The following is a 12,478-nucleotide window of genomic DNA, read 5'->3' as shown; positions in this document are numbered from 1 at the left end:
GTCTCCCAGGGAGTGTAGATTTCAAAATCACCCATTCAGGTAATCCCATTTGAAATTCACACTCCTTGTATGTAGGCCTACGAAGGTCATAACTTCAACATGGGGTGTAGGGATTTCAACTGGAACAGCCTTATATATAAGCTACCCTGAAAATCTACATTTTCACCGCATAGCTCCACGTACTCGAGCCTAAGTGCAATTTTAACTGCTTAAAAAGCTGTGTGCACTTTGCAGGAGCAATGCTTTAAATGCTCAATCGATTTAAGATTGTCTTTCCCGACAGACGGAGGCTTTTGGTTTTGTTTATCTGCAAAGCACAACAGCGGCGAGAAGTGTTGTCCTCTAGCTTGAAGTTCAACACGTTTAATACTGCGAAACTGATATCGACAAAATACGTACATCCAGTGAAGTTTAACCTTTTCTGGACAAACAAAAGGTCACAGAATTATTTTAAAAAATCACAATATTTTGAACATATTTTGAACTTCGGAACTTGCTTTCCAAGAGTCTAAATATAGTACTAAACTACTGATAGAGACGATCTTTTAAGGTTATTCAGTGTAGGAAAAAAATTTAAATGATACTTAAGAATATACGAGCTAATGGATATGGACACAAAAATAGGAAACTTCTGAGTATTTCCAGCTTATACATGTATAATAACCCTTCTTGTGTGCGAAGAAAAAAATGCATGGCGTCGCTGAGACGTCAGATTCGTAATTTAAATTTTCTGTTTAAAAATGATGAAATTGCAGCACACATTCCATATTTCCATGACGAAAATTAACATGCATGATGAAAATGCTTTCATTGAGTACTGAATACATACATGCGTACTATTAACGCAGCAGTTTGGTGGAAATTTGAGATTTAAGGTGAAATAGCGAAGATGCTCCGAATCCGGTAATGGGTGTCCTCAGGGTACATGAAGCATAGTGAGACGGAAAATAGAGTAAGGATCAGTTTATGAGATACCCGGCCATCACCTTGTATGCTATATATAGGTATTGATTTGATAGATATGACAAGATCATAATTTATCATTTTCTTGTAAAAACTACGGAAATGAAACCTGATTTTTTGTAACCTCAGCCTTTCTATTTTATAGTGTTATCTATTATCCAATCTTCCTATTGTATCCGCTGATGTAGATCGCCAATTTGAGATGTGTTTGTTTGATTGTATTGTAAAGTTGTAATCATGTAAATGTTTGCTTTCGAATCTTTCTCGAAAGAAAGTTGACTTAAGCCCGCTGTATACTTTTTATTCAACGTCGGAATATTGTATACAATAATGTTTTCGTTATTTAATCTCGTACCATTCATTTCCATGCAGTCATATTTAACTTCTAACAAATGTTTGTAGACGAAAAAACGATAATATATTTCCACCAGACATTCGACAACAAAATTCAAATATACGTTATAAGATTTTTTTTTTTTTTTTAAATCCTACGTCGAATATTTGGAGTGTATATGGCTCTAAACTTGACTTGGTTGGAGAGGCATTGCTGCTAGGCCTATATTATTGAGCACCGGCATTGTTGCCAAGAAACCACTCTAGAAAAGCAGTGTAAAATTTTACCCAATAGGCCTGATGAATTACTGAAAATAACCCGATGTTGGGTGATATTTATCTTAATGTTGGGTAAAAAGTATACTCGCTTCTTCTGGCATGCAGGTGCATTGGGTCCCGGGTTCAATTCCCGGCGCGCCGGTAATTTGCGGGGGTATTGACTTGGAAAAGAGTCTGATTTTAATCGGTAACATCTATTGATTAAATTCAGACTTCTGTTCATTTAGAATTGTGTAAATGAACTGCATGAGACTACATCGTCTTTCGGAGGCGACGTGCACGAAGTCGACGGTCCCGTTAGTCATGAGTTTTACTGCAGTAATCAAAATAAAACATATTAAATCACTCAACTTTTGATTGTGTTTAAATTCAGGCCAACAAAACTATGTTACTAATCATGTAATAAATCCGCGACATATCAATTTCCCCTGTCTCTGCAGGCTTGTTTTCACTGCCAACACAAACTAAGATGATCTCAATAACAGTAATGTTTCTAAAAGTTTCAATGCGTGAATGTACGCCTATAATTGGGTGCGTTGGTTCAAATCTATCGCAAGCCATCGGGGTCATTACGCATTCTTTCGAAAGCAACACGATGTCGAAAGTCTAGATTCCTATCATCAGCGCGTTGCTTCTTGTCGTATACGCTATAATGTCCTTAATGGCTTGCGGTTATCTTCAAGTCTCCTTTTTCAGTGTGTGTCGCTATCCGATCCCTTAAGGGTAGACGAGGTATTGTTGGTCGAAGCAACTTAAAAATCGATTGGCATTATCTATATCAATATATTATTGAAAATTAACACCTTGATGTTTTGTAAAAGTTTATTCTACAAATCGTATACTTTGCAAACTTGCTTAATTTATTGTTGTTAATGAGTTATGTACGTTTTACAAAAGTGTTGTTGTTTCAGCCCTCTTTACAACGTAACTCAAGAACCGCACCACCTGTAAAAGTATATCTGTGATATTTTAATTCTTCTATACGCTCGCTATGAATTGAGCAATGCAGTTTTTGCCAAGGCTCACTACCATTCGTAAGATGCTGTGAACTACCAAATCACAACAGTTAAAAATAATTAATAACCTTAAGGTTCAACCCCTAAACAAATTTCACCCGTTTACCCTTTAAGCAAAAACACACACGAAAATTTTACACCCCCCCCCCCCTATGTTGGTTGCGAAAAAGCAATAGGACTAATGAGCAAAACAATATTGATACAAAACAAATATAATCTGAGATTAACATTTTATTACCAGATAAAATCAAAACCAATCCAATGTAATTAATGATTAATGGTACATAATGTTGAGTAACTATCGACATATATTGTCATACACAGTTGTCGCAAAAGAGATGTTCAATTTCCTTTTCTGAAAGGGATTAATAAATATTTCATGGTGAATAAACAAATCCGATATATACCATTCAAAAAGAGAGTAGTTTATTGGAAATCAAACGTATCAAACCTTCATAAAAAAGTACAAAAACAAAATCTCTATAGATTAAGCCTACTTATTTACACATAGTGAAAAGGAACTATACAGGTATTATAGATTTTTTTCTTGGCGTTCAAAAGTTGCTTGATATGTATGAACATAAAGGAGTCAAAATACAGTTTTTGATTATTGTAAGAAATATGTGAACTGTTCAGTTTTTATTCACAGCACGCGGTGATAACGAAGATCATTGCACTTTTGCTATAAAGGGAAGTGGGAGAGAATTTATATCTTTTGTAATTCAATTTTTGCTTTCCAAAGTCACTTAAAATCCTCACTACCCCTGTGGAAGATTTTTGAAATATCTTCTACAGGGGGAGTATAAATTTCGAATGGAATGAACACATTGGGCAGAACCACTTGAATTTCGTACACCCTCTGAGAAAGATTCAATCTGAATCTTCTACCGTCAAGGGTGGGTTTAAAGTAGAGTTTGCTAATGTGCTAATTCCATTTGAAATGCATACTCCCCCTGTGGAAGATATTTCAAAAAGTCTTCCACAGGGGAGTGTGAACTTGAAATGGAATAGCCCATTCACGAACAAATGAAAAACAAAACAATTTTGTCGTCACTTTAGCAACAAAAAAAATGTTTGCACATAAATCGTGTATTTTGCATTCAACATGTTCAAAAAGGTACTTTGAGAAAATGAGAAAAACTTCTCTAGACTTTGATGTGCTCTAATGGAAAGCCAAGAATTTTCTGCTTTACAAATGCTAAATTCCACTTTTCTCCGCTTTGTAATTTTAGCACATTTCTGACATAATAAAATTTCACAAGAATCTTGTGACGATCATTGCGATTTGCAAAGTTGGGATGGGTAATTGGGTATCATGGCTGCAATGGGGCGTTGTACGGTAAATCTATGACGGATTTTACTTTATTTTGATGAATTTTGAAGACCCATTTCATTTAGTATTTTATTTATTTCTTTTCAATTGTATTTTTTTTCCTTTTTCCAGGTCATTTTTGCTTATTTTTTTATTTTTTTCTCAGAAATGCGTTTTCCGCTTTATCTCCGAATTCCGCGATTTTCGCGGAATTTCCGCAACGCGGAAAATTCTTGGCTCTAATGATTGATTAATTTTATTTGGTTCCATACAAAACAGAGCATTACAGAAATAGGAAATACATACATTACATATGAAATTGACACTAGGCAAATAAAAAGAAAAAAAATATATAAAGTAAACATAAAAACACATAATAGGATCCAGGATAATGCGCATACAAGCCAATGTTTCAGGCTTATTTCCAATGGGGTCCTTAAAACGATAGTGACAAAAAAAACCTTACCTTTTACTTGCATTATTTGCGAGTTACTTGTAGTAGGCCTATCTTGTCATAAAAATCATGCAATGATGTCAAAAGTATACTCTCCCTCATTTCAAATATATAGTTTTGGTTTCTCTTTTGTTCAGAAACCAAAAATCAAGGGATTAAAAAGTAGAGCTGATCTGATCTGCAATCATAACACTATTATGCTGGGAGGACACAGTATAGGGTATTTAACCAGAAGTATACAATAGCCTATTGTGCTAACATAATTATTATCATGATTGATATCGGAAATCTATCCGCGGACGACAGTTGATGCTCTCTGTCGAAGGTAGGTGGCATATTACACTCACGAGTTCTAGGCCTAGAAATCATATACCGGGTACATGCGCGTATACTGAAGGATGGGGTGGGGTGGGGGTATTTGTTTGTTTGTATGAAACATAAACGATGCATGGAGATGATTTGATTATGAATTAGTTTATTATCCCCAGGAAGCACAACCCATACCTCTTTAAGAGGGGGCCCTCCCTATATAACCACCTCTTTCCTAAATTACCCCTTTCCCCTCCTCCTCCCCTACATTCGATATCTTCATCTCGAGCTCTCCTCCCCTTCTCTTTCACTTCCAATGCTCTGTCTCATATGTTTCTCTCTCTCCCGGCCCATATCCCCCTTGCCCTCCAACCCCCCCCCACACACACACACACCACAATCTCTTCTCCCCTCTATCTTCTACTTTTTGCAGTAAAAATTGCTTGAGTAAAAGTCATAGGTTATTAGAGGTCATATAATGGCCTTCCATCGATTCTGGTATACATGGGATTAAGGACATGAATCGATTTTGTTTATAGCACCTATACAATTACAGTAGTGACCCCTTTTGTAATGTCGAATGCAAATATTTCGATGGTCTATATATTTTCACAGTGAAATCAGCTTAGGCTATTTCGTAGTCTAAAGCCAATGCTTTCAAACTAAATCAATGCTTTCAAATGTAGACTGTTTTGTTCTACTTCTCTGCTCGTGAATATTGCACTGCGAAATTTAAACATTTCTTTTGTATACTTAGATCAGGTAACTCGAAAATCCTGTAATTTTATTCGTCACACCACTTGTAAGAAACTGAAACCAAAACCGAAACTACCTGTCACAAATGTTTAGTTTTAAACAAAAGGTAGAAACAAAGAGTTCGATATCTTGTGATTCAAGTGGTTAGGCAGGACAATAAGAAACCACGTGACCAAAACCAAAACCAAAACTAAAACTATATATTTGAAATGAGGCACTGAGAAAATCGACGATTTATTAAATAGCTGTCAACATTATGCACAAAACGTCCTATGTTTAAAAACATTTTTAAACAAATTTCCATATAAATCTGTTTTCAATTAAATTATGAAGTTCATATTTCGCTGTCATTCATATTCAAAGAGCATACGAGAAAATGAAAACATGTCCTACAGCATCAGCATTTTAAAGCGAACCACAAGATTATATACCTCTAAATTTCATATATTTTGTTATGAAATACATAGAAGATGTTGTGAATCATTAGATCTTTATTTATTTGACCGAATTTCTCTTACGTTACTTATGTCTACTCAAGTTGCAAAGCTTAGCATTTTCTTCACGCATACAATATTGGAACTAGAGTACTAGAATAAGAAACGCCGAAGGTTGCAAGAAAAACTAGACTTCAGATGATTAATTCGTATACAAGCAAATAAAGGTAAAACAGTTTACTTGAATGCATGTAATACAGCTTTCTGATTTTCTTTTCGTGTTGTTTGGGACATAATCTGTGTTGGGGACTTGTGATGTTGAAATGTGTAGGTTTTTGTTTGTTTGTTTTGTTTCTGGTTTTAAATTGTCAATTGTTCCTTTTTGTATTTCTGTTTTTACTTCGACGATTCAGTTTCTGGTCTTTTAGCCTTTTGGCAATCGTGGAGCACGGTGGCCGAGCGGAACGGGCTCCGACTCATAATCGGAAGGTTGCGGGTTCGAGCCCCAGCGACACCACCGTGTTGTGCCCTTGAGTAAGGCACTTTATCTCGATTACTCCTCTCCACTCAGGTGTATAAATTATGTATCGGCATTTTTCAATGATGGGAAGGTAACAGAGGAGGTGTAGCGATTCCCTATTATATATGGAAGCTTATGGAGTCTGGCCCAATCACCAATGAAAGAGAGATGGGCACTCCGATCACTGTTTATCCTGTTTTATATACAGGATTGTCTCATTTACCTTTAATTGTTTGTAGTCCTTCATGTAGATATGCGGAATTAAGAAACAGAACACAACAAACAAACAAATAAAAGTATAAAGTCCCGATTGTTTATAAAAAACTTCAAGATGGCGTTCAATAACGATTTTACTGTGTTTCAGAAAACGTTTTTTGTCGATTATTCGCATTATAAGCCCCCAGTTTAGCGATTTTGTGAAAAATTGATATGTGCATTTTGTGACTAAAATGAAGCTTGAGCATGGCATCAGGAAGAGCTAGTTCGTGTTTATTATTGATTCGAGAGGTGGGAATGAACTTACCCTCCATTTGTGTGGATTCATTCGGATACATAATCATAATGAGGTATACACTGTTAAAACACGGGGTAAACTGTATTATGGTAAAATTAAGTTGGATAGAATTGTTGTTCTTCGGTAAAAATCTTCGGTAAATCCGCTATAGCCATCAGCAAACACAGTTTTTATATACTGAGTTTAGATAAAAATGTTTTAGTAACATTAAATGTCGGGTTATATAAAGGTCATGGAAACGTTTTAAAACGTTTTGTATAAAAACACACTACAACAATATTTTAAAATGTTTTCAAAATGTTATGGTAAACTATATTTTGCAAACATTTTTTTCAAATATTTTGCTAACACTTAAATAACATTTATATGTTAGAGTATTTGTAGTAGGTTATCAACAAATGTTTTTGAATGTTATGAAAACGTTTTATACCCTTTATGTGTCCTTTATATGCCTATAACCCGACATTGAAACGTTTTCTGGCAACCTTTTCTAACCTTTTGCGAATGATTGCGAAAACGTTTTATGTTTGCTGGGATACTTATAAACTTACAAATACGTAGAATGCTTTCAATAAGAAAGTTAAAGGTTATTTCGAGATTTTCCTTTTTTAGCATCCTCTTTGTATGGTTCATACATCTCATTTCCGAAATTTCAGATGATCCGGACATTGAATTTGTAATTTAGGCATATAGGCGATATTTGTCAAACGATCGAAAGAAACCTTACATGTATGCACAGACATAGCCTACCAGTAGTAGTAATCCTAGATTTCTGTTATAGATCTCAACTTTTTGGAGTAAGTTATACGAAGTGCCTCTTTCAGTGCTGTATATTTATATGCATTTTACGGAGTAACTTTGTTTAGGCATATTCCAGGTGCGTTTAATTTTGAAAGCTCTCACGAAAACCGAAATCTAAATAATTGTATATTGGTTCAAAGGCTCTCCAATAGTCCTTTGTGGATTGCGGAAAAAAGAACATTTAAAATCCTATGATTTGTATTTATAAAACCTACTGCAGCAGCGTTCAGTGTATTTGGGTCTTGTTCTCTTTTTATATTATTATTTAGTTCATGTTTTTTTCTATTCTTAAGGGCTGGGGTATGAACGTTTGGACAGTATTTATTTTGGGACATTGGAGCACATCAGACATATCGAATTGCATTCTGAATGCGAAGAATGTTCTCCTGATATCAAATAATTTTGATTTTTTGCAATTCGCAATTAAATACACATTTTATGGCAAATCGTTAAAATTGATATTTTTGATATTTAACAGTACTCGAAGTAAACTTTATAAATCTGATGATTTATACTTAAAGTGTATATATGTAGGTGGGATGAAAAGCCGACAATCAATTAAAAATTTGACCTTTCGTATTGAAGATATGGATTTTTTTTCCAAAACACCAAAACAAATTAGGTCTTTTTTGGAAAAAATCCATATCTTCAATATGAAAGGTCAAAATTTTCAATTGACCGTCGGCTTTTCCTCCCAGCTACATACACTTTAAGAATATATCATTAGATTTATATAATTTACTTCGAGGACTGTTATATATCAAAATTTGAAAAATATCAAATTTTTATAATTTGTCATAAAATTTGTATTATATTGTGATTTTCAAAAATGAAAATTATTTGATATAAGAAAGACATGCTTCGTATTCAGAACGCAATTCGATAGGTCTGAGGTGCTCTCATGTCCCACAAAAAATACTGTCGAAACGCAATAAACGCTCATTCTAGATCCCTTAATCCAAGACACTATTTTCAATAATATTTACTTACCAGATTTTCCAACGCCAGTTCTACCCAACACAACAAGCCGGTATTCACCTCCGCCCGTTTTCCCACTCATATTTGGTGCACTGAGTTCCTTTGTTTTTAAAACAAACTATCTCTTTATATATAAACTGTCTCAATTGTGAAACACCTTTGTTATCTCACATCCAATGTCAAAAGATATCCAAGTTGTTCGAGTTCTATATTTGTTGCCAATAATAACCCATAACGAGCTCCCAGACAGGTAACTGGATACGACTTCTGCAATTTGCGGCGGTGAATTTACTGATTGTTATTTTCGCAGACAATTGAAGTTTGAGCAGACGATGAAAATGCCAAAAGTTGGATCAAAAAGTACTGGAAATATTGCACTTGAGATGCCTAATATCAATATCTGCAGTATTCTACCTCGTCCCAGGTCATCATTCCATAATTAGACGTCTATAATAAGCGAAGATGACAGATTAAGACAGTGATAGCTTCAAGTGATGCTGTTTACTGTCGCAGACAATTTATTAAACCAGACGATGAACTTGAAACAAAAATCGGACAAATCCGTCAAACACTTTTGCTATATTTTTAATCTATGTTGTCCAGCTCAGATTCTAATTCCAATTGCAGAGTAATCACCCATAAATTTATATAGACAGCTAGGTAACAGAAGAAGAGCAGTAAACACAACGCTTGAGTTTATTTATTGCGCGATGGTGTGTGCTGAATTTGATTGCTCCGCAGACTACATCGGCATTTTCATAGCAGACGACAAGATGATTCGTTTTTGAACAGTTAATTTCCTCATCATTTCAATCCACTGGAATTATATTAAAATCCATTAATGTTGTAAGTACCAACATATCTAGTCTTGACTCAGATGTATTGAAAGTTGACCTGCACTATTCTGATAAATAACTCAGGCAGCTCAGTTAGCCTTTTGCAGAGCACTTCTTGAATACCGCTGCATGCGATCCGATGCCGATAGAAGCGTAGCGAATACTGATTTGAACACCGATAACCTTAACTTGTTTTTTAATGCATCTTACACCAAGTGCACTGAGCATGCTGAGTGAATAGATGGTTTCTAGATGGTGAAATTATCTAACGGGCTGTTGATGGATATCAATTAAGTTGGATTTTACATATTATCTGTTATACACAAAAGAATACCAAATACACCTTCGATTATAAAATGTTATCAAAATAGTACTACACATGATCGAAACGAAATGGAAAGTCTGTTGCCGACAGTGTAACTTTTAATGTTTTCAATAATGAGCTAACTAAAGGCTCAGATATTTCCGGAGGTAACCTTCTGGCGATATCTTACAACAAACCGTAATTACTCCTGATTCCCGAAAAATACAGCACTATTTTTTTGGAATTAAAAAAATATTATGTTGTTTTACCAAATGAAACTATATGCTAAAACCTAATCCTTTAGTTCTAAGTGGCAATAAAAGTCAAAATTTTAATATTTATGCAATTTGAGGGAAAAGGAAAATAAGTCCAAAACATGCAATTTTGCATGTTTTCTTACAATTGTAGTCACAAGTCGCATTATAATTAGAAAATGTGTAGAATGCATGACTTAAAATTTGTCTGTGTACAAGTCTTTTGGCTTGATTGTTACAGCATACGAAAAAATTTCTCGAAACAGGAAAATATTTATTAATCCAAACAAATTAGTACTGTATTTTTCTGGAATATGGAGTAAGACTTACATGTAAGATTTAAATTAATGTTGCTTACATCGATCGCTAACACTACTAAATGTTCTCTAAATGTAAACGAATGAATTATAACCAATGCGAGGTTTAATAACATTGCACACAAGTGAATCGAAAGAAAGAAAACCTTTTTTGAAATTCATGGAAGGATATTGCGATTTACTCATTTCAAAACTTGCATCGTGGTGAATGACGCGACATATGTAATCACAAACCCTATAGATATATCAGTGTTGTGATGATAAAAAGATGAAATTATTCTTTTGTGGAGTGCCTGTAATGAAAACTCCCTACAGAGACTAAAATTGCCCATGGTGTGAGTTTTCACTCCTTCACTCATATATCTTGGCTTACCGATTATATTAGCAATACATATGTGTTGAGATTCTATGGGTGTATACTATAAATATGTTGATATACAGGATTCAAATTTGAAATTACTTGCTAGGCTCGAGGTCAGAATACTATTATTATTATTATTAATTATTAATGATAATAATAATAATAATTATTATTATTATTATCATTATTATTATTAGTGTTATTATTATTATTATTATTATTATTAGTGTTATTTATTAATATTATTATTATTATTATTATTATTATTATTATTAGTGTTATCGTTGTTGTTATCATCGTTGCTGTTATTATCGTTGTAGTTGTTATCGTTGTTGTTATCGTTATTGTTGTTATCGTTGTTGTTATTATCGTTGGTGTTGTTATCGTTGTTGTTGTTATCGTTGTTGTTATCATCGTTGCTGTTATTATCGCTGTAGTTGTTATCGTTATTGTTATCGTTATTGTTGTTATCGTTGTTGTTATTATCGTTGGTGTTGTTATCGTTGTTGTTGTTATCGTTGTTGTTGTTATCGTTGTCGTCGGTAGTGGTGTGGTGGTGGGGTGGGGGTGTTGATGGTGTGGTGGTGGTGGTGTTAATATTATTATTTCAAAGATTTATTCCACGCTTTTCCAACATTATGCGCTTCACAGCAAAGTATATTGACAAAAACCTATAAACGATGTCGTTAATAATTAGGCCTACAATAACAAAGTTCAAACCAAGATGCGACATATTTGTTCCATTGTTATCCGCAAGTACTTAATACTAAAATACTTGTATACTTTAAATATTGTATATCAGTAAATATTTCTCATGTTTTTATGGAGACTTTGTACTTCCACTTGATGATTATCTTTTGTATGTATTAACTTTGTGTATGTTGTAATATTGATGTGGATGCACCATCGGGTAGATGAGTGCCACTGTTAAAAGGAAGATTCAAAATAAACCATCTATCTATCTATCTATCTACATGATCTATAGGCCTACGGTATCTAACAAAGGGTCGAGCTTCCAATTATATCAGCGAGTGCCATCTTCATTCATCACGCCAATATTTTGGGCCTTATGAGTGCTGTCAAAATGATACGGGCAAGTATCAAGTGTCAACGTGAATGGCAAGAAGTGTCATTGAGTCATCGAGAGGATTACCTGTGTGGAGAACAATAGAGGTTAATTAGCGTATTCAGAGCAGGGGCCCCTATTAAGCATCTATTCCACTCCTTTATATATCTATTGAAGATTTTGATATGCCAAGCTTCCATTAAATTCCACTTCAAACCACTCGTGTCCAAAAACTTGGTATTGTCCAAGTCCATGCCGTGTCTTGATATCATGTCTTGGCATTGTCCCCCGGTATTGTCCCAGTCATCAATAACATTCTTTGACACTATTTTGCTTTGCGAGGATATTCTCATTTTGTGAAATTTTCTCAGACTCACAATTACTATACCAGGGGCAGTGCAACATTTAATTTATTTTTGGTACCAAAAGCTACGGGCCAGAAGTGTAATACCTTCTTTTTTTACTGGTCAGGAATGGAATTTGCTTCCAAATGATGTGAAAAAATCCACAACTTATTCACAGTTTTAAAATGCAGTTAAAAGGAAATTTTTATCTTGATTTGAATTAATCATAATTCTGCAGTTTCATCATATGCAGTTGATTCACCAAAAGTGCAATAATTTTCATGTAATTAATGTTTTATTCTAGGCCTATAAAGGACCCCAATTGAA

General features: G+C 34.3%; 1 protein-coding gene across 2 annotated transcripts in view; it reads right to left on the bottom strand.

Moving 5' to 3' along the window:
• The window catches only part of LOC140168377 (ras-related and estrogen-regulated growth inhibitor-like), a 76,701-nt gene extending 67,028 nt beyond the window's left edge, over positions 1-9,673 (bottom strand). For both annotated transcript variants that reach the window (XM_072191752.1, XM_072191751.1), the window contains exon 1: positions 8,682-9,673. In XM_072191752.1, coding sequence (XP_072047853.1) covers positions 8,682-8,751 — 70 coding nt within the window. In that variant the 5' untranslated portion in view covers positions 8,752-9,673. The remainder of the gene's footprint in view (positions 1-8,681) is intronic.
• Positions 9,674-12,478: the final 2,805 nt, after the last annotated feature.

Source organism: Amphiura filiformis, chromosome 13, assembly GCF_039555335.1.
Source record: "Amphiura filiformis chromosome 13, Afil_fr2py, whole genome shotgun sequence".
NCBI lineage: Eukaryota > Metazoa > Echinodermata > Ophiuroidea > Amphilepidida > Amphiuridae > Amphiura > Amphiura filiformis.
Note: the sequence above shows the minus strand (reverse complement) of the source record. Positions and strands in the feature narration are given on the sequence as shown.